The sequence below is a fragment of the Trachypithecus francoisi genome, unplaced genomic scaffold (assembly GCF_009764315.1).
Source record: "Trachypithecus francoisi isolate TF-2019V2 unplaced genomic scaffold, Tfra_2.0 Lachesis_group3, whole genome shotgun sequence".
NCBI classification, from domain to species: domain Eukaryota; kingdom Metazoa; phylum Chordata; class Mammalia; order Primates; family Cercopithecidae; genus Trachypithecus; species Trachypithecus francoisi.
Genome location: NW_022681468.1, coordinates 115,004,966 through 115,024,007, shown reverse-complemented (window position 1 = coordinate 115,024,007; position 19,042 = coordinate 115,004,966). Strand labels below are relative to the sequence as shown.

Sequence of the window (19,042 nt, the reverse complement as noted above, 5' to 3'; positions counted from 1 at the left end):
GTCCTCCCTGACTCCACTCCTGCACCTTCTTCCAACCCTTTAAGGCCTCCTCCTTCCTGCTGTCTTCCCTGACTGCCTCAGCCACCCAGAGCTCTGTCTCCTCTCGGCAACTCTCATCACAATGGTCCTTTGGGCCGTGAATCCATGAATTACTAAACTGCTGAGTCCCTGCTTGAGGCAACTGGCGTAGGAGGCCCCTTGTATGGGCAGGCACCTCTTCCTCCCCAGTCCGCAAGGTTCCTGGGTAGAAGACAGGTGGGGCATCTGGGACAGATGCACGAATTCACCTCCACGTGCACTGAGTGCCCCCATGGACGTGGAGAAACTTTGTCAGCTGTAAAGTGCTGTGCACAGGAGGGACCTGAGGTGATGGGTGGGCTGAGGTGAGGTTACAGGATAGACTGAAGAAGGTGGCCCACTGTTAGAACTGCAAAAGCAGGTGGGATTTAGGAATTACAGATGAGGGCACCTGTGAAAGCCAAGGCTTAGAAGTGGGACCGGACTTGAAAGGTAAGGTGGCCTGTCTCATCCTGCAGGAAGGGTAGGATCCAGGGCTGGGGGAGAGGCTGAAAGTCACTGCAAGAGATGTGGGATGGGAACAGAAGTAGGGAGAAAATGGGGCCAAGGCGACTGCCTTACAGAGTGGGCGGAGGGGTGACAGAGGGAGGCAGGCACTTGATGGGAGCTGTGAGGGGCTAGATGCTAGAGGGTGGCAGTGAAGGGAGGTGCTGCAGCAGAAGAGGCCACTCAGGGCCAGGTGCGGTAATTCATGCCTGTAATCCCAGCACTTTGGGAGGCTGAGGCAGGCAGATCACCTGAGGTCAGGAGTTTGAGACCATGGGGAAACCCCATCTCTACTAAAAATACAAAAATTAGCTGAACGTGGTGGCATTTGCCTGTAATTCCAGCTACTGGGGAGGCTGAGGCAGGAGAATTGCTTGAACCTGGGAGATGGAGGTTGCAGTGAGCCCAGATGGCACCACTGCACTCCAGCCTGGGCAACAGAGCAAGACTCCATCGCAAAAAAAAAAAAAAAAAAAAAAGGCCACTTAGCTTTTGCTTTCCCCACAGAACATTGAAGACCCAGAGGAGCCCCTGGTCGCCTCCCAGAGCACGGAACCTGAGATTGGTCACCTGTCTCCCTCTAACAAAGAGACCATCACGGTCACCCTCCATGGAGCTACCAACCTGCCTGCCTGCAAGGATGGTTCCGAGCCATGGCCCTATGTGGTGGTGTAAGTAGCTGTGTGAGAGTGGGGTCAGGGGATGGGTTGGGCTGTGAGCAGAAACCAGGGGACAGCTATTTGGAATATGAGCACCCAAAGGCCCAGGACTGGGTCATACCCAGAGGGGAAGAGCCACTGTGGGCACTGCCTGGCATCTTCACTGCTGTATGGGAAGCTGCTCACCAGGGCTGGGGAAGGCAGGGTGCCAAGGGGTCCAGAGAGTCACCCCTCCCCACCCCACACCAGCAGGGCAGGGATTGGCCACAGCTCAGCTCCAGTGGGGCAGGGCGCTTGTATGCAGAGGCCTGGGCTGGGCTCATGGGCATGATGGTCAGATTGGGGAAGCGGAATATTTGGGGCCTGCCTCTCCTGACTTCTATCTAGGTGCCCCACCCCACCATACCCAGCCCTGGGGTAGGGTCTTCATAACCACCCTCCCCTCCCCTCCTTCTCCAGTCACTTCTATCATGGGGACTCCCATAGTTCTGCGCCTTTAATGCACCCCACCCACCCCCTCCAGCCAGCTGCTGTCAGGGTACACACTTCCCCAGCCTGGTGCCAAGGCCTGCCATGCCACATCTATGCCCACCTCACGGGTCTCACTTCTTCCAGAAAGGCACCAAGTGGCAACACAATCTCCATCCAGCCAACCTTCGCTGGGGACACTAGACATGTGCTCAATCTTTATTATAAAGCACCCTCCAAGGAGCACGTCAACCCTATACCCCTTCTATAGACAGACGGTGGGAGCCTTGGTGGCCTCCCACCAAGCCACCCTATACTTCCCCTCCCCCAATACTAGCACCATTCAGTTCCTGCCAAGAGTCTGTTGCCCACATTTCCTTTTGGGGAGTGCCTGCCCCAGCCCTCTCACCAATGCCTGCTGAAATCCTGCCTTCAAAGCCTCCTCCTCCAGGCAGCCACCAGAGTTGAGCTCTCCCTCCTCCGGAGCACCACAGCAATGGTGACCCTGGTCTGAAGTACTTTATATCAATATGGTTTATGCACTCCTCTGGGGCTCCCTGAGGATGGATCTCCTCCTCTATTTCCCCCAACAATGCACCCAACATAGGCCTGAGCCCAGACTTAGGGGACAAGGAGTGACTGAGGCCAACACCTGGTTACTATGACAAGTCCCTGCCCCCCCAGCACCCCACTGTGAAAGAGGGATAGAAGCTGTGCTGAGACCAACAGGTGAAACACTTGCCTCAAAAGCCCCATTTGTGCCAGCCCAGCTCCTCGGCCCTCCCTCCCCCAGCTCCATTTCCGTGGTGAGGGAAGGACAGGTGGCAGGAGCAGGCTTGGCAGGGAGGCTGTTTCTAGCTGGGAGCTCGCCTTCTCCGCTCAGTTATTTCCATAAACCAATTATCGCCGATCATCTCAGGAGATTGAGGCCCTGACTGTCACCAATCCAGCCTGGGCGGCGGGGCGGGGAGCTAGGTGGTCGCGTGGCTCCTAGGCAGGCAGCGCGACCCGCGCCATCACCCGGTTGCCATGGGAATGCGCGGCAGGAGCCTAGGCGACCTGAGCCTGGGTGGGGGTAAGAGAGCCCGGCACACCCCTAGTCCTCCTGCGCCCTCCCTGTGGCTGCCGCACGTGGGGCGGGAGACAGGGTGGGGACAGAGAACGCGGGGAAGGGGGAGGGGAAAGCACATCTCTGCACCCCTCTCCAGCTGGGAGCAGCGCCTGGGCCAGGCTGCAGCCTTCGTCCCAGGGCTCCAGAAAGGTGGAGCTGCCACCAGCTCGAGGTGGTGCTAATGAGATGCAAATGAAAGGAGAAGGAAGGGCTTCTGAGAATGAGGGCCCAGCTGTCAGGACCTGAAGGGGGCTTTCAGTGCTGGCCCCCAGCCCCAGGCAGGAACCCCAGAGGGAAGATCCAGATCCTCAGAGGCCATAGACCCTGGAAAGAATTTTATATCCCTGCACATCTGATTACAAATACACAAGTAACAAAGCACACAATAGGCATAAGAAAGTTCACTAAAGTTTTCATTTTGTTGGTGATGAATACTTCAATGCTTTTTAAAAATATGTATTTATTTGTAAAGACTTCAATGTAAGACCTGCAACTGTAACACCCCTAGAAGAAAACATAGGGGAAAGCCTCCTTCACATTGGTCTTGGCATTTAATCTTTGGATATGACACCGGAAGTACAGGCAACAAAAGCAAAAATAAACAAGTGAGACTGCATCAAACTAAAAAGTTTCTGCACAGCAAAGGGAATAATCCACAAAACAAAAAGGCTGCCTATGGTATGGGAGAAAATATTTGCAAAGCATGTATCTGATAAGGAGTTAATATCCAAAATATATGAGTAACTCATACAACTCAACAGCAAAAAGACAAATAACCCAATTTTAAAAATGAGAAAAAGACCCAAATAGACATTTTTCCAACAAAGAAATACAAATAGCCAACAGGCACATGAAAAGGTGCACATCACTAATCATCAGGGAAATGCAAATCAAAGCCACAGGAGATATCGCTTCACACCTGGTAGAACGCCTGTTCTCAAAAACACAAGAGATAAGTGTTGGTGAGGGTGTGGAGAAAAGAGAATCCTTGTACACTGTTGGTGGGAATGTACAGTAAAAAGGTGCTGCCATTATGGAACACAGCATGGAGGTTCCTCAAAAAATTGAATATAGAACTACCATATGATCCAGCAATCTCACTACTGGGTACATATCCAAAGGAAACAAAATCAGTTACTTGAAAAGATATCTGGCCGGGTGCAGTGGCTCACGCCTGTAATCCCAGCACTTTGAGGGGCCAAGGTGGGTGGATCACAAAGTCAAGAGTTCAAGACCACCCTGGCCAATGTGGTGAAACCCCGTCTCTACTAAAAATACAAAAATTAACCAGACATGGTGGCAGGCACCTGTAATCCCAGCTACTAGGGAGGCTGAGGCAGGAGAATCGCTTGAACCTGGGAGGCGGAGGTTGCAGTGAGCCAAGACTGCGCCACTGCACTCCAGCCTGGGCAACAGAGCGAGACTCCAACTCAAAAAAATAGAGAGGCCAGGTGAGGTGGCTCAAGCCTGTAATCCCAGCACTTTGGGAAGCCGAGGCAGGTGGATCACGAGGTCAGGAGATCGAGACCATCCTGACTAACACGGTGAAACCCCATCTCTACTAAAAATACAAAAAGAAATTAGCCGGGGGTCGTGGCGGTCGCCTGTAGTCCTAGCTACTCCGGAGGCTGAGGCAGGAGAATGGCGTGAACCCAGGAAGCCGAGCTTGCAGTGAGCCGAGATCATGCCACTGCACTCCAGCCTGGGCAACAGAGCGAGACTCTGTCTCAAAAAAAAAAGAAAAAAAAAAAAAGAGAAAAAAAGAAAAGAAAAGATATCTGGGCCGGGTGCAGTGGCTCATGCCTGTAATCCCAGAACTTTGGTAGGTGGAGGCAGGTGGATCATCTGAGGTCAAGAGTACCCCTATATTCATTGCAGAATTATTCACAATAGTTAAGATATAGGATCAACCTAAGTATTTGTTGATGAATGAATGGATAAAGAAAATGTCATATATATATACACATACATATGTTATATACATATATTTGTATATACTTATGTCGTATACACACATACAATTATATATTGTATACATATATGTCCACATATACACAACACATACACAATGGAATATTATTCTGCCATAAAAGGGAGGACATCCTGCCATTTGTGACAATGCAGATGAGCCTGGAGGACCTTATGCTAAATGAAATAAGCTAGACACAGAAAAACAAATACGGCATAATGTCACTTAACAGAATCTAAGATGAACTCATAGATGCAGAGAGTAGAATGGTGGCTATCACGGGCTGGGGAGGAGGAAAATTAGGAAATGTTGGTTAAAGGATACAAGCTCTCAGTTTTGGGATGAGTAATTCTGGGGATCTAACATGCAGCAGGTGACTCTAGTTAATGATACTGTATTGTGGCTGGGCACAGTGGCTCACGCCTGTGATCCCAGCATTTTGGGAGGCCAAGACAGGTGGATCACCTGAGGTCAGGAGTTTGAGACCAGCCTGGCCAATATAGTGAAACCCCATCTCTACTAAAAATACAAAAATTAGCTTGGCGTGGTGGTGCACACCTGTAATTCCAGCTACTTGGGAAGCTGAGTCAGGAGAATCACTTGAACCTGAGAGGTGGAGGTTGCAGTGAGCCGAGATTGTGCCAGTGCACTCCAGCCTGGGTGACAGAGTGAAACTCCGTCTGAAAAAAAAGATACTATATTATGTATTTGAAATGTGCTAAGAGTAGATTTTAAGTGTTTTCACCACATACACAAAAGGTAAGAGTGAGGTGATAGATGTTAATTAATTTGATCATGATAATCACTGCAGAAAGTATATGGGTATCAAATCATCACTTTGTACGTTTTAAATACATACAAATTTTATTTTTATTTGTCAATTATATCTCAATAAATCTGGGGATATATATATATAAAATTTTACCTTCTTTCCAAGCATTTTTTTCTCATCTTTTTGCTGCCCCTGTTTTCTGGTACCCTGAGCTTAGTCTCCTGGCTTAGTTTCCTGCCCTCTGCCATCCCATCTTCTCTCACCTGAGGTTGGGGATGGGGATCCTGGGAATCCTTGTCTCAGCCTGAGTTCTGTCCTTCTCTCTGGGGTTTTTGCAACCCCAGCAGACAGGACCACAGTTTCAGGGGTCGGGGCAGGGGGAGTAGTGAAGCACAGACCTGAGAGTGCCCCGGAACTGTTCACTCATTCATCCCCTTAGTGGGGAGCTGAGGAGGATTCAGGCCCAAAGATGGTACTTCTCTTGTTTGGGGCATGGCCACTTCACCCCTTAGGAAGGCATCAGGCTTGAGTCCATCTAGTAATAGGCACATCCTCCAGCCAAAACTATTCCAGACCAGCAGGCACTTGGCTCATCTTGTGGGTCAGCCTCTCTTCATCTAAGCCACTGGTTGGCTTCCAATCTGACCCCACTTCTCCACCAATATAGCTTCTCTGTAGTCACCAGTGACCACCATCCCTGACCCTGTATCCAACGGGCATCTCATCTTTCGTAATCTCTCAGGTGAAGGAAATAATGTATACAGTGGTCCATTTCCAAGACAAAGTGCGTTAAATCAGCTTAGGTCAGCAAACTACAAAAGAAACAGTATATACTAGGCCCCTGCTTGGATAGCCAATGCCTGCTTTTCGGCATCCTCCCCTACCCCCGCTTAGTTGCCCTCACCAGAACCAGAAGTTTAGTCTAAAATGAAAGTTTATTAGTCTGCAAAATAGCTTGTTTTGTCTGTTTTTATCAGCCTGCCCAGCTACTTAGGTCATAAGTCAAATACTTGAGGCTGGGCATGGTGGCTCACGCTTGTAATCCCAGCACTTTGGGAGGCTGAGGCGGGCAGATCACGAGGTCAGGAGATCGAGATCATCCTGGCTAACACAGTGAAATCCCATCTCTACTAAAAAATAGAAAAAAAAAAAAAATAGCAGAGTGTGGTGGCGGGCGCCTGTAGTCCCAGCTACTCAGGAGGCTGAGAGGCAGGAGAATGGCGTGAACACGGGAGGCAGAGCTTACGGCGAGCCAAGATCGCGCCACTGCACTCTAGCCTGGGTGACAGAGTGAGACTCCATCTCAAAAAAAAAAAAAAAACTTGAATAACCCCTGAGCTAACTAGGATTGCAACAAAATGCAGTAAGACAACCCTAAAACAAACAAACTTAAAGCCCCTACTTAATAATCAGTAGCCGACATCTGGGAAAACTGACCCCACAGTACTTAGCCTATGAGGAACAGGGGGAGAAACCCGTGCACGAAGGGATAAACTGCTTATTGAAACTGTGCTGGGAATGCCTGCCTGTCGGACACCCAATCTTGCAAGACTGGCAGTAACAGTGTCACTTTGGCTGCTCTCCGGGTCTCTGAGTCCGTTCTTTGGGTTTGGACGGGTGAGTTTGTTTCTCACACAGAGGCAGCAGTCCCTCGTGACCACTCACTCTCTTTGAAGCCCTTTCTCCCTTTCCACGTTACCTCACTCTCCCACCTTCTGCTATGGTCACATCTCTTGATCTCTTCTACCTGGCCTTAAATGTTGGCCTGTCTCAGGTTTCCGCAGTACGTTGCTCTTCTGTCTCTAGCCTGTACTCTTTCTCCATGTGATCCCACCCCATCCTGGTGTCAGGAATCACATTCTCCCCTCATGCAATCCATCACCAAGTCATGACTGTGCCTCCCCATCTCTCGGACTGAGCTGCTTCTCTCCACCAGCTCCACCACCGACTTAGGCTACTGCACTATTTCTCCACCTGCTCTTGGTTCCTCTACTCTTGCTCCCTGAAGATTCCTTCAAAGACAGGTTACCATTGGGTACTCTGGTGCCATAGTACCAAAGGAACCCAGTGGCCTCCCGTTGTTCCTAAAGTAAAGAGGATTCCAGGCTCAGCACGGTTGGGTCTTTGCCGGCCCCTCCAGCTCCCCAGCAACAGGATCTCCACCTCACTCTCTTTGTTCCAGCCACACTGGACATCTCTCAGTTCTCGGAGCAAACCCTGTTCCCTCCCACCCTAGGCCTCTGCACGCTCCCTGCCCAAAAACATTCTCCCTTCCCCTTTCCCCATCTCAGCTGTCCTCACTGATCTCCCAGATGAGGCCAAACCCTCCCTCATTACATGTTTTCATGCGGCTCTGTACCAGGATATGTGCTTGTGTACTTTATGTACATAAGATGTGGTGCTAGACAGTGTGAGATGCTGCAGGTCTAAAGCTCTACAGGGGGAAAGGGGAGTCCTGAGCAGGCTCACAGTGGGCACTGAGACCTATCAGGAGAAAGCCACAGGGCAGTGGAAAGAAGCCAGGCTGGGTTCAGGAAGACCTAGCATCTGGCCCACTGCCCCTAACTCCTTGTGTGAACTCAGGCCAGTTCTTGCCTTCTCTGAGCCTCAGTCTTCCCATGGCCAGGATGTAAGCTTTGGCCTGCATGCTGCTGCAGGCCTGGCTGGCTTGTGTTCTGGCCTGGGAAACACTCTCAGTTCTTTAGAGGCAACAAGAACCCTCTGCCACCCGAGACAGGTTCTGTGCCCGGGTCTACCGGGCCCGTCCCCAGGCCCAGGGTGTCGCATGACTGGTTTAGGTGTGGCTCAGTGCCCTGGGGCTTGAACGGTGTCCAGCACCTGTCACCCAGCCTGGCACAGGGAGACCTGCCACTCAGAGCACAGCAAGGACCAGGAAGGCAGTGGCACTGACAGGCAGGGGGTGCTCCAGTGGGCAGGATGAGATGTGGAAATGGGGCCAGCCAGGAGATGCTTTGTGGGGTTCTGACCCTTGGCCAAAGGCTGCATGGCAGGGCTGCCAGCGTTGGCAGCTGCTTCTTTGGCTGCCTGCTGCCCAGAGCTAATGAGTGGGGACAGAGTCAGGACTCGAAGGGGAAGGCACTGCTTCCTCTGTGCGTGTGGGACAGGCTTGGGATGGCACAGGGGAGGAGGCACAGATCAGGGCCAGCTAGGGTCATACTCAGAGGATCCTTGATTTTCTTAGATAAGCCTGAGAGCCCTGACCCTGGCCCTAGACTGAGCCTGGCCTTGGTCACAGGATGAGCTCTGATTCTGGTGACTAACTGAAGAAGATGTTGAAAGTAGGACAATTGTTTGAAATCCTGGCAAGAGGGGGGTAAAAGAAGGTTACAGTTATCAAATACCCACCATACCCCAGAGAAACAAGCTAGGAGTATATTGTGTATTTCATACAGTTTAATCGCCACCCAGTCCTATAAGTGAGGTATAATATTATCATCATACCTCATTTTACAGATGAAGTTCCTAGGCTCAGAGCATTTCCATGACTTGCCCAAGGTCACAGAACTAGTTAGTACCCAAGGGAGGATGCAAGATGCAGGATTTCAAAATCCAAAACTCCTTCCGCCTCATTCTCTGCCTTGATCTCTCATGCGGTGGTTGCCCCTCTTGGAAGGGGCGCTGTTGGGACAGGACGCTAACCCAGACTTCCAGAGAAGATGCAGTGACTAGTGTGGAGACCCCTCCTGGGATCTGGAGTTCTCCTTCCTCTCTGTCTGGCTGGAGGCCTTCGGTCAAGGGCCCCTGAAGTCAGGGATCTGCGCAGAGTGGGTGGAGGCTCAGAATGACTCACAGGTGACCCATGAGCTTGTCTCAGCAGCCAGAGGGTTGGGCTCGGCAAAAATAACAATAACACAGTGACAGTGATCATGGGATAGTCCCAGGAATAAGGCAGCCCCCACTTGCTGATGGTGTCCCGCTCAAAGCTCACTTCGAGCTCGGCTATTTACACCCTCTGATTCTAACGATGCAGTCCTGGAAGCAGGCTACATTATTCTCGTGTTATAGCGAAGGAGGCCAAGGCCCAGGGTAGAACATGAAAGTGTCTGAAGTCACAAGGCTGGCCAGTGGGAGTAGAGCAGATGAAGATGACTAGTCCCATCTGACCACTGGCTCCTACAGAGGCCAAGCCTCCTTCTCTTCCAGCAGGATCCCCATCGGAAAAAAGACAAGGGTGGGGAGCAGGCCCAGACTGAGGCCTGGGAACCAGGGTCTTCATCTTCCCTGCAGGGCCCCCACACCATGGTTTGATTTTCCACCCACACCTGCCCCCCATGACATCAGTTCCCGGAAACTCAGAACCTCGGAATTTTTGTTCAGTGAGAACTTCCCTGTGTCCTAGGGTTATAAACACAGCTGGGGTCAGTGGTTGAAGGATGGTTGGCCTGAGACCCACCCCCAGCTAGACGGAAGCCATAAGGATTCTTTCCAGATGTTCTCCCATCTCTGCCACCTGGGGCCCCTAAGGTGTTCTCATGCCTGAAACCCTCATTCAGACTCAAGAAGCATGAGTTCTCCCTCACAGGCGTCTTCCGGAATCCTGCAGAACAGCCTCAGAGTGCATTTGTGCGGGAGATTTGGGGCCGTGAGGCAGGCCAGAGGGGGCCTTCCTGGTGTTCTCCTTGCATCCTGCACTGGCTGTCTCCTCTGCTTACTCCTGAGCCTGGGCAGAGCGGCTGACAGCCTCCTCCTCCCTCCCTGGCCATGATGAGCAGCCAGGAGGCTTGGTGATCCCTCCAGGCTTTATGCAGCTTCCCTCTGCCCTAGCCTGGCCCCCATGGGTCCCAGGGTCACATGCCACAGGGTCTAGCTTGTAGTGGAGTGAGGGAGGCCATTGAGCAGGGGTTGGGGCTCTGGGCACTGATTAGGCTCCCCCTACCCCTATATGTTCCATGATTCTGTCATCCCTCCATGCACACACTAAGTTTCCAGTAGAAGGAGCTGCCCTGGAATCCCATTGATCTCCTCATTCCCCACTCCTCTGAGGCTCCACCTATCCATCCAGAAACCTGTGAGATACAGAACTCCATTGTCAGGGAGGAGCTGAGCTCAGAGATGCTTAAGGGATGTGCCACACAGTCAGCAGCAGTGGAACTGGGAGCCAGAATTCAAAGCCAATGTCTTCAAGGCCAAGCTACTTATGCAAATCCTGAAGTTCCTGGCATGTGATGCAATAGAGAGCAGAAGCGACTGTGGCAAACCAGAGAGCACCTAGCTCATTCAGAGGAGCAGCCCCTGTCCCTCCCACTGATCTCTACATGGAAGAACGAGGGCATGGGTTGTCAGCCCTCTTCATTTTTATTTATGTTTAATTATTAGCTTTTTTTTTTGTAATGTTAGACATGGGGGTCTCACTATGTTGCCCAGGCTGGTTCAAACTCTCAGCCTCAAGTGATCCTCCCACCTTGGCCTCACAAAGTGCTGAGATTACAGGTATGAGCCACCCTGGCCAGCCTCTCTCAATTTTACTTTATTCTTTTATTTTTTGAGAAGGAGTCTCACTCTGTCACCCAGGCTGGAGTGCAGTGGCACGATCTCAGTTCACTGTAACCTCTGCCTCCCAGGTTCAAGCGACTCTCCTGCCTCAGCCTCCTGAGTAGCTGGGATTATAGGTGCACACCACCACGCCCAGTTAATTTTTGTATTTTTAATAGAGATGGGGTTTCACCATGTTTGTCAGGCTGGTCTCCAACTCCTGACCTCGTGATCTGCCCACTTCGGCCTCCCAAAGTGCTGGGATTACAGGCGTGAGCCACCATGTCCAGTCACCCCTCTCAATTTTTAAAGAGAAACCAGAAATCCAAATGTTTGTGTAAATCAGCCAAGTTTTACTTTCAGGCCAAACACCTCTGGTCAGTGAGGATCTCTGGGCCCCTCATTGTTCCTTTCCTGAACCCTCAACCCAACTCAGACGCCACGGGTGCCTCCAGCTTTGCTGACTGGTCCCCCTCTGCCAGGGGAGTGCCTTCCCAATGGCTGTGCATCCTCCACACATGTATAAGTAGGCATCCTCCTTTCTTGAAGCTTCCTCTTTCCTTGCCCCCAAGACAACCCCCTCTCCTGATTTTCTCCTCTGTCTCTGGCCACTCCACTGTGGGATACTTTTTGTCCTAATATCCTGTGAATGTCAATGCTCCTGGCTCAGTCATTGGCCTCTCCTCTGCATCTCTACCCTCCTTTTTTTTTTTTTTTTTTTTTTTTGAGAGAGAGAGTTTCGCTCTTGTCACCCAGGCTGGAATGCAATGGTGTGATCTCGGCTCACTGCAACCTCCACCTCTGGGGTTCAGGCAATTCTCCTGCCTCAGCCTCCTGAGTAGCTGGGATTACGGACATATGCCAACATGCCCGGCTACTTTGTGTATTTTTAGTAGAGACAGGGTTTTGCCATGTTGGCCAAGCTGGTCTCGAACTCCTGATCTCAGGTGATCCGCCTGCCTCGGCCTCCCAAAGTGCTGGAATTACAGGCGTGAGCCACCACACCCGGCCTCTACACTTTCTAAGAGATCCCTCTCACCTAGGCATCCCCCTTTCCCCCATCCTGAAAGCCCCAGAATCCCTGGATCCAGCCTCTCTCTTGAGCTCCAGCCCCATGGACCCACCTGACAATATACATCTCCACTCAGACTCAGCCTTGTCCGTTGATCTCATCCTCCTTCTCTGTGGCTCCTCTGTCCACCCAGAAACCTGTAAGATACTGAGCGCTGTTATCAGGGAGGAGCTGAGCTCAGAGATGCTTAGGGGATGTGCCACACAGTCAGCAGTGGTGAGCCAGGAGCCAGGACTCAAGCCCATGATCCATGAGCCTGAGCGCAAAGCTGTCTCTCTGGTCTTTGGCAAACCTGGCTTGGGAATGCTCAGGAGGCCCTGGGGTTTTATCCCTGGGAGGGCAGGCTGTGACCTCCCCCTTCCCTGTTCCCATACAAAGATGGGGACAGAGGAGCGGCTGGCCCTGAGTGAGGGGAGGAGCTGGTGGGCGTGGCCCCCTCCCTCTCCTGTCACTCATTATCCAACTTCCCAACTGTGCTGCTGTGGTGTCCTGTGGCGTTGGAGAAGTGGGGCCTAGAGACTAACCACGGACTGTGGAGGGGACTCTCAGGATGGTCAGTGTGGCCAACGAAACCAGACCTCGATCCCTTCACAGCACCCTGGAATGGGACAGAGAGACCAGGGGCCAGGCTGGACCAAGGTGCTCAGTGCCCCTTGGGCCTGGAGGGAGCCCAGTTCCCGCCCCCACCACAGCTGGGCTCTGCTTCCCCACTTTGGGGACATGCTCTTGGGACAGGACTTGGAATCTGAACCCTCCTCCCACCAAGAGCAATTTCCAGGACAGTCCTGAGGAGCTGCCACTGGCTCAGCAGCCTGGGCCAGTGAGTTGGCCTGGCAGAGCTGGAAAGGAGGTGCTGGCACTGTCCCACCTGATTTTCCAATGGTCTGTCCCCTCTTCCTTCTTTCAGCAAACACCTGCTGGGCCCCACTGTGCCCAGGCAGTGGGAACTGAGCTCTAGCAGTGACAAGACAGGTCCCTGCCCTTGAGGGGTGAACAGTCTAGGAGTGATGGTGAGGGTGGGGAGGGGCCAGGAATCATAATGCTGTCCCCACTCACTTATCTTTTGCCCAGGAAGGTGGACAAGCTCCAGTCCCCAGCACTAGGGTATCGGAGCCCCTCAGGAGGCTGGGCTCTGTATCTGAGCCAGGGAGCAGCCCCAGACCTCAAAACGTGGACTGAAAAGCACATGAGTTAAGCAGGGAATGAGAATCACAATGACAGGAATCAGAAGAGTCCGGTGATTTCTGTGAGGTCAGGAAGTTCGACTTTATGTCTGGTCCACGCTCCTCCTGCCCTAAGGCTGCATATGTGAGAAAGGGGGTACTCAGAAGAGTGGCTGTTTAGAGTGACTGGACCCTTGAGATGATCCCGCATCCTGGCAAGTCCTGCTGGGTTTTCTCATCCAGGCCCGCACCTTCCAAAGAGACTGTCATTGCTTCCCCATAGGACCATGGTATTGACTGACAGGTCCACCCATTGCCCATGGCCTAAGAAGGTGGCTCCCAGGGCCCCTCACCAGCTATGCCACAGGACAGGCCACAGCATGATAGTCCAAAGGCTGACAGATGGTACAGACAGCAGCCCTTCCTGGCCCTGCATCGCCTCCAGCCTCAAAAAGAGCAAAAATGTATCTCTGGAAAACAAGGAAATCCCCTTCCCAGAAAAGGGTAGAAGGTGCAACAATGCCCAGCACACCAGCACTTGAGCCTGACTTTGGGCCATCACAAAGCTCTGTGGGCTGTGGTTTTCTCCTTGTCCACCATGGGTGGAAGGGAGGGGTGCCCACACTTTGGGATGAAGTGTGAGTACTGGTGGGGTGGAGGAGCAGCATCCTTGTTTAACAGGAAGATCTTTGCCTTTGCTAGAGTGCTTCTCTCAGAGTTTCTCGGAAGATGCCCTTTCTTTTTTTCCAGAGCAGCCCTCATGTCCTGCAGGTAAGGGCAGGGGAAGAGCCAGGCCCTCATGGACTGGGAACTGCTGGCCTCCAGTTGGCGCCCTCCTTGCTCCAGAGTCAGTTATTCTGTAAACTGAGGCCCACCTGCAGTGTTGTAGCACCATCAGCAATTAGTGATGCTTCATTCGAGTGCAATTAATCAATGAAACCCAGGATGAGAGCCCCTTGCGTTGCTGAGAATAACAGCCCCGCTCATGCCTCCCGGGGCTCAAAACCCACAAGGACCAGCTGTCCTGCCTTCAGCATGGGGCTGGGGGAGGCGGCAGCATGGACTGGGGGCCTCGTCAAGGCTGTTGTCTGGTGAAGCGGGGGCAAGGAGAGAAGGGAGCTTCAGCACTGACTCCCTGCCTCAGATCTCAGCTCCTCCTTTGAGGAGTCCCTGGGCACAACACCCTGGCCGGCAATCCCAGGGGAACTTAGCGAAGGCCAGAGGTGTGAGAGCCGGGGCTCTTCCCTCCTGTCTGCCTGGCCTCAGAGGACACTGCTTGTGGCCATGGCAAAAAGGGGCCTTGAGAGGAACTCAGTCAGGGGAGAACCACAACCTCCCTCTCCTGACTCCCCCAACCCCTGCTCCCAAGCCGGCACTTGCATCAGTCAGACAGCCCCTCTCAAGCCTCACCTTCTCTCCTCCAAGTGGAAAGATCCTCCATCTATCTGTTTAAGCCCTGCCTCCTTCAGGTTTAGGGTTGGAAACACAGGAACCCAGCCTTTGGCCACCCCATTCAGATGATTGTCTCGGCAGAAGCCAGCTCCCATCTCCTGTTGCATAAGACTGGGCTCCTGGATTGGGAAGAGGTCATTGGGTTTTTCAGAGCCTTCCAGGGATGGAGGCAGGCCTAGCCTATGGCCTGGGAGTCTGGCAGCCTCTTGGACTTCTGGAAGATGGGGGAGGCAGGCCTCCCCGGCTCAGAAGTTGGCATGGAGGAAGCAGGTAGAGGGGAATTGCCCTACCTTCTTAGGAAAGATTGAGGCCTGACCATGATACCTCGACAGCTGGCCTGCAGGACTGCCAGTTCCCTCACCTCCCTCTCAGTTTCCCAGGTGAGCCAGCAATGGGCTGTGATGGACCAGGTCAAAGGGGCCCAATACCCCTATTCCACCATCCATCCACTTAAAGGTCCACTCTTTATCCATTACTCCCAGTGCCTGCCTGACTTCCCCAGTGCCAGGGGCTTCTGGGAACATCCCTCTATTCTTTCAGGATTTACAAGCCTGCCTAGCCAGGACCCCAGCAGCCACAGCAGATCTGAGTCAGGGCCCTCCCCTTTCCTTTGCTCTCCTGGTGCCTGGCCTGGGATTGGCACTCAAAACAAGCCAGGCTGCCTGTGCCCCAGCTTCTAAAGCTCTGCCCAGGAGGAGGCCAGGCCTTGACTATTGTTCATGCTTTGAGGCTTTGAGGGGAGCCAGAGGCCAAAAAGAAGGCAGGGCAGGTGAGGGAGGTAGGCTCAGGTGTGAATAGAAGACCCTGGAGGCAGCTTGAGGGCTGGGTAACAAGAGTGGGTACAGTATGGTACTCACACCTCTCTGGGCAGCCTTGTGCATGTGCATGTGTGCATGCATCTGCATGCGTGTGTGTGCATGTGTGTGTATGTGTGGATGTGTGTGTGTGTCCCCTGGAGTGAGGGAGAAGGCAGCTCATGAGCACTCTTGCTTTCTGTCCATCAAATCCGATGCTTTTCCAGTGCTCACTTCTTCCACTCACAGCTGCATCCCCCAGGAACCAGATGACACATTTTCCCTTTGTCATGACCTTGCAGAAGGAAAGCAAAGTCCTTGTTCCCTCCCACTCACAGCTGCGCTTGGGCCTGGCCCCCTCATCCCCTGCTAGGGTGGGGGCCCCAGGAATGCCTAGCTGGGGACTGGAGTTTGTCAAAGACACACACCCTTCCAGCAGCCTGGAGGGTAGGCCAGGTTGAGGGGGGTTTACATTTTCTTGCAGCTTGGTCTTGGGGCTGCTGCACTCTAAACCCAACTCCAGTCCTATCCTGGCATGGCTGCCCATGCTGTGGCTGGATTAAATCTGACCCTGAGACAGCAGGCACCACCCACTACCTCCTCCTGGCTCTGGATGCCTGGAGCCAGAGGGTCCAAGCTAACAAGGCTGGTCTTTGGGGGGACGGGGAGGGAGATCTCTCCTTGCAGACAGCCTGTGGAGAGGCCTAGGGAGGCAGGTCTTGGAGAGGTCCCCTGGGCTCGAAGACTGCATTGGGAGCCCTGAGGGAGCCCGGGAACCTGGAACTCAGCCACGTGCCCATCTGCAGGGTGCAGAATGGGGCTGGGAGCAGGGAGTGAGCTCGTCCCCTGCTCCTATTCTGTGAAGAATCAGAGGCCCTTCTTGCTCTCCAGATTCTAGAATAGCATCAAGGCCCGGAGGAGTCAGCTGTGCCAGGAAAAGCCATTACCCTGACAGCTTCCCTCCACCTGCTAAAAGCCTCCCTCTTCCCCTGGGGCCTCCCCCTCCCACCCAATTGCTTTATCTGCACTCACCTAGCCCTGATGACTTTCATATTAGATGGGGCAGGGAGGTGGGGAAAATAGTTGCTTAACTCTTTCTATGCTGGAGGAAAGTCAGCACCTGCTCTCTTGCCTTGCCCCATTGCCTTTCCCCACCTTCTTGCACCTGGGAATTTCTCCTGCCACCCTCCCAGGAGGGTTGGGAGGGTATGAGGACAGTAGAAGACAGGCTGGCATGGGGTCCAACCTGAATCCTGAATCCTGTCACTATGCTGCCTGTGACTTCACACATTCAGTTGTGTCTTCTCTGTGCACGCAGAGTCACATGAAGATTCCTGGGAATGCCCCAGGAATGTGCCTGTGCGGGTGCAGTTTTGTGTCCAGTTCTGGGGTTGACATTTGGGTGCAGAAGGACTGACTTCTTCCTGACACACCTTCGGCGCTTCTGGCTTTCTGCTGTTTCTGTGCAGGTCCCTGAGGAGGGAGGCTGTGAGGCCTTATTGTGCACTAACTATATATCTACAAGTAGCAGATCGGGTGGCTGGGTAGCACGGGGAGGCTGCTGAGAGCCTGAGGTCTCTGACTTTGCTGGGGCAGCTGTCAGGAGCGGGAGCCGGGGCACAGAGTGTCATAGGAGGTGCTTAGATTGCACCCCTCAGTCAAGCACAGTCACAGAGCCGGAGGGAAAAAGGGACCTGAGGGTGGAGGGAGCAAGCTAAGTGCCACGTTCCTGCTAGGCTTCTGCCTTCCCTCTCTAGCCCAGCAGCCTCCCACACACCCCTTGGGGGTGTGAGGAGTACATTCTGCAGAGCCTGCAGGGGTGATGTGTCTGGATGGACGCTCATCCGAGAAGGACTCCAGCTCTCTGGGAGATGCCCCTTCTCACCCCAGCTTGTACTCAGTGCCTACCTCTTTCCCCTTCATGCTGTCCTCAGGCAGGTCCTCTTGAGAAAACGCTCAGGCTGTTTTGTATCACAAGGAAGGGAATAACATGAACTGGGGCTTTCTGGATGCTGGGAACTGAACGTGCTTTCTTTCCAGTCCTTATAACCACTCTCTGAGGAGGGTACTACTGAAAAAGGAGGAACTTAGGTGCAGAGGGGAGGTGATCCCACCAGGATAAACACAGGCTCCAAACCCAGCTCTGAATCACTCCCGAGCCTATGCTCTTTCCAGGATTCCACACCTTGGCCGGAGCAGCCAGACATTCCCCAATTGTAGACCCAGAGTTGGGGGCATGATGGGGAAAAATCATGCCAGGGCAAAGGGGCTGGTCACAGGAGGGTCAATAAGGCTAAGCTCTCCAGTGCTATGGGGTAAGCACAGGAATTATATTTATATTTTAATAACTTAAGATACTAAGAATTATTAACACTTTCTTGGTACCTAGCAATGTGCCAGGCACTACATATATTCATTTGTTTCCTTCTCACAATAGCCCTGCAGGCTGGGCACCATTACCATCTCTGTTTTATAAATGAAGAAAATAAGGCACCACAGGTTCTGTACCTTGCCTAACATCACCCAGCTGGCAAAGGGTAGAGCTGGGATTTGGGACCCAAAATGCCCGGCTGCAGGGTCCTCCTTACAATCACTGTGTCACACTGCCTCTCAGTCAAAGCAGAGCAGGAGTCCTCAGTTGACCTCTGGAGCTTGGAGACGGAACTCCTGCAAGCATGGTTACCCACAGGAGCAGGGCTGTGATGAGTGGGGGCAAGGAGCCAGGTCACAGCATCACTTAAGTCTAAAGGGCAGAGGGAGCAGTGAGGGCCAGGGGGGCTCCAGAGGGCTTCTTGGAGGAGAGGAACAAGCTGGGCTGGGAAGAACCATGTTAGTGTTGCTAATGCACAGAGCAGGTGGGATCTGAGCCGACTGGCCTGCCCCACACTCCCTTTGGGGTCTTGAGGGTGGAACAAGGGCTGAAGGGGAAGACATTGTTGCTCCCATTCTGGGGTACGATTTGTGCACCTTGCCTCCCTCTGCAAGGTGTGTGGTGTGGCTCCCCCTGCTACAGGATCTCTGGGATGATTCCTCAGCCCATGACTGCTGCAGTTAATGGAGCAGCACTGGGGACGGCCCTGACCTAGTAACCTCTTCTACAGAAGTATTCACTCTCTCCCTGAGCCATTTGACTCCTCTGGATCTCCGATATCTGTGGGGTGCATTGGGGTGCAGAGGGCCCAAGCTTACCTCTCACCTTAGCCTGGTCCTAAACAATCAGAGTGCCTGAGGGCTGGAAAGTCCTTTCCACCACCCCCTGCCCCCAGACCTGGACCCAGCTCCAGGTGTCCAGCTCCAGGGGCCCAGCCCAAGACCCTGAACACAGCAGGCATCTCAGAAGGCAGCAACATGTGTGTGCTTCATTGCAAGCATTTAGAACTAAGATTGCTGGGCGGAGCCTGGAAATCTGGGCCAGAAGTTTAGCGAAATAAGGTGAAGAAGAGAGGACAGCCAGGCGGGGCACCGCACGGCCACCCTGCCCAGAGGCTTCCTCCCACCGAACAGAACCGAGAGAAGAGGGAGGCC

At 53.0% G+C, this 19,042-nt stretch overlaps 1 protein-coding gene across 2 annotated transcripts in view; it reads left to right on the top strand.

Annotated features, from left to right (window-relative positions):
* CCDC33 (coiled-coil domain containing 33) overlaps positions 1-19,042 on the top strand; it is a 101,494-nt gene that overhangs the window by 7,136 nt on the left and 75,316 nt on the right. For both annotated transcript variants that reach the window (XM_033189395.1, XM_033189396.1), the window contains exon 2: positions 1,072-1,235. In XM_033189395.1, the coding sequence (XP_033045286.1) occupies positions 1,072-1,235 (164 nt within the window). The remainder of the gene's footprint in view (positions 1-1,071; positions 1,236-19,042) is intronic.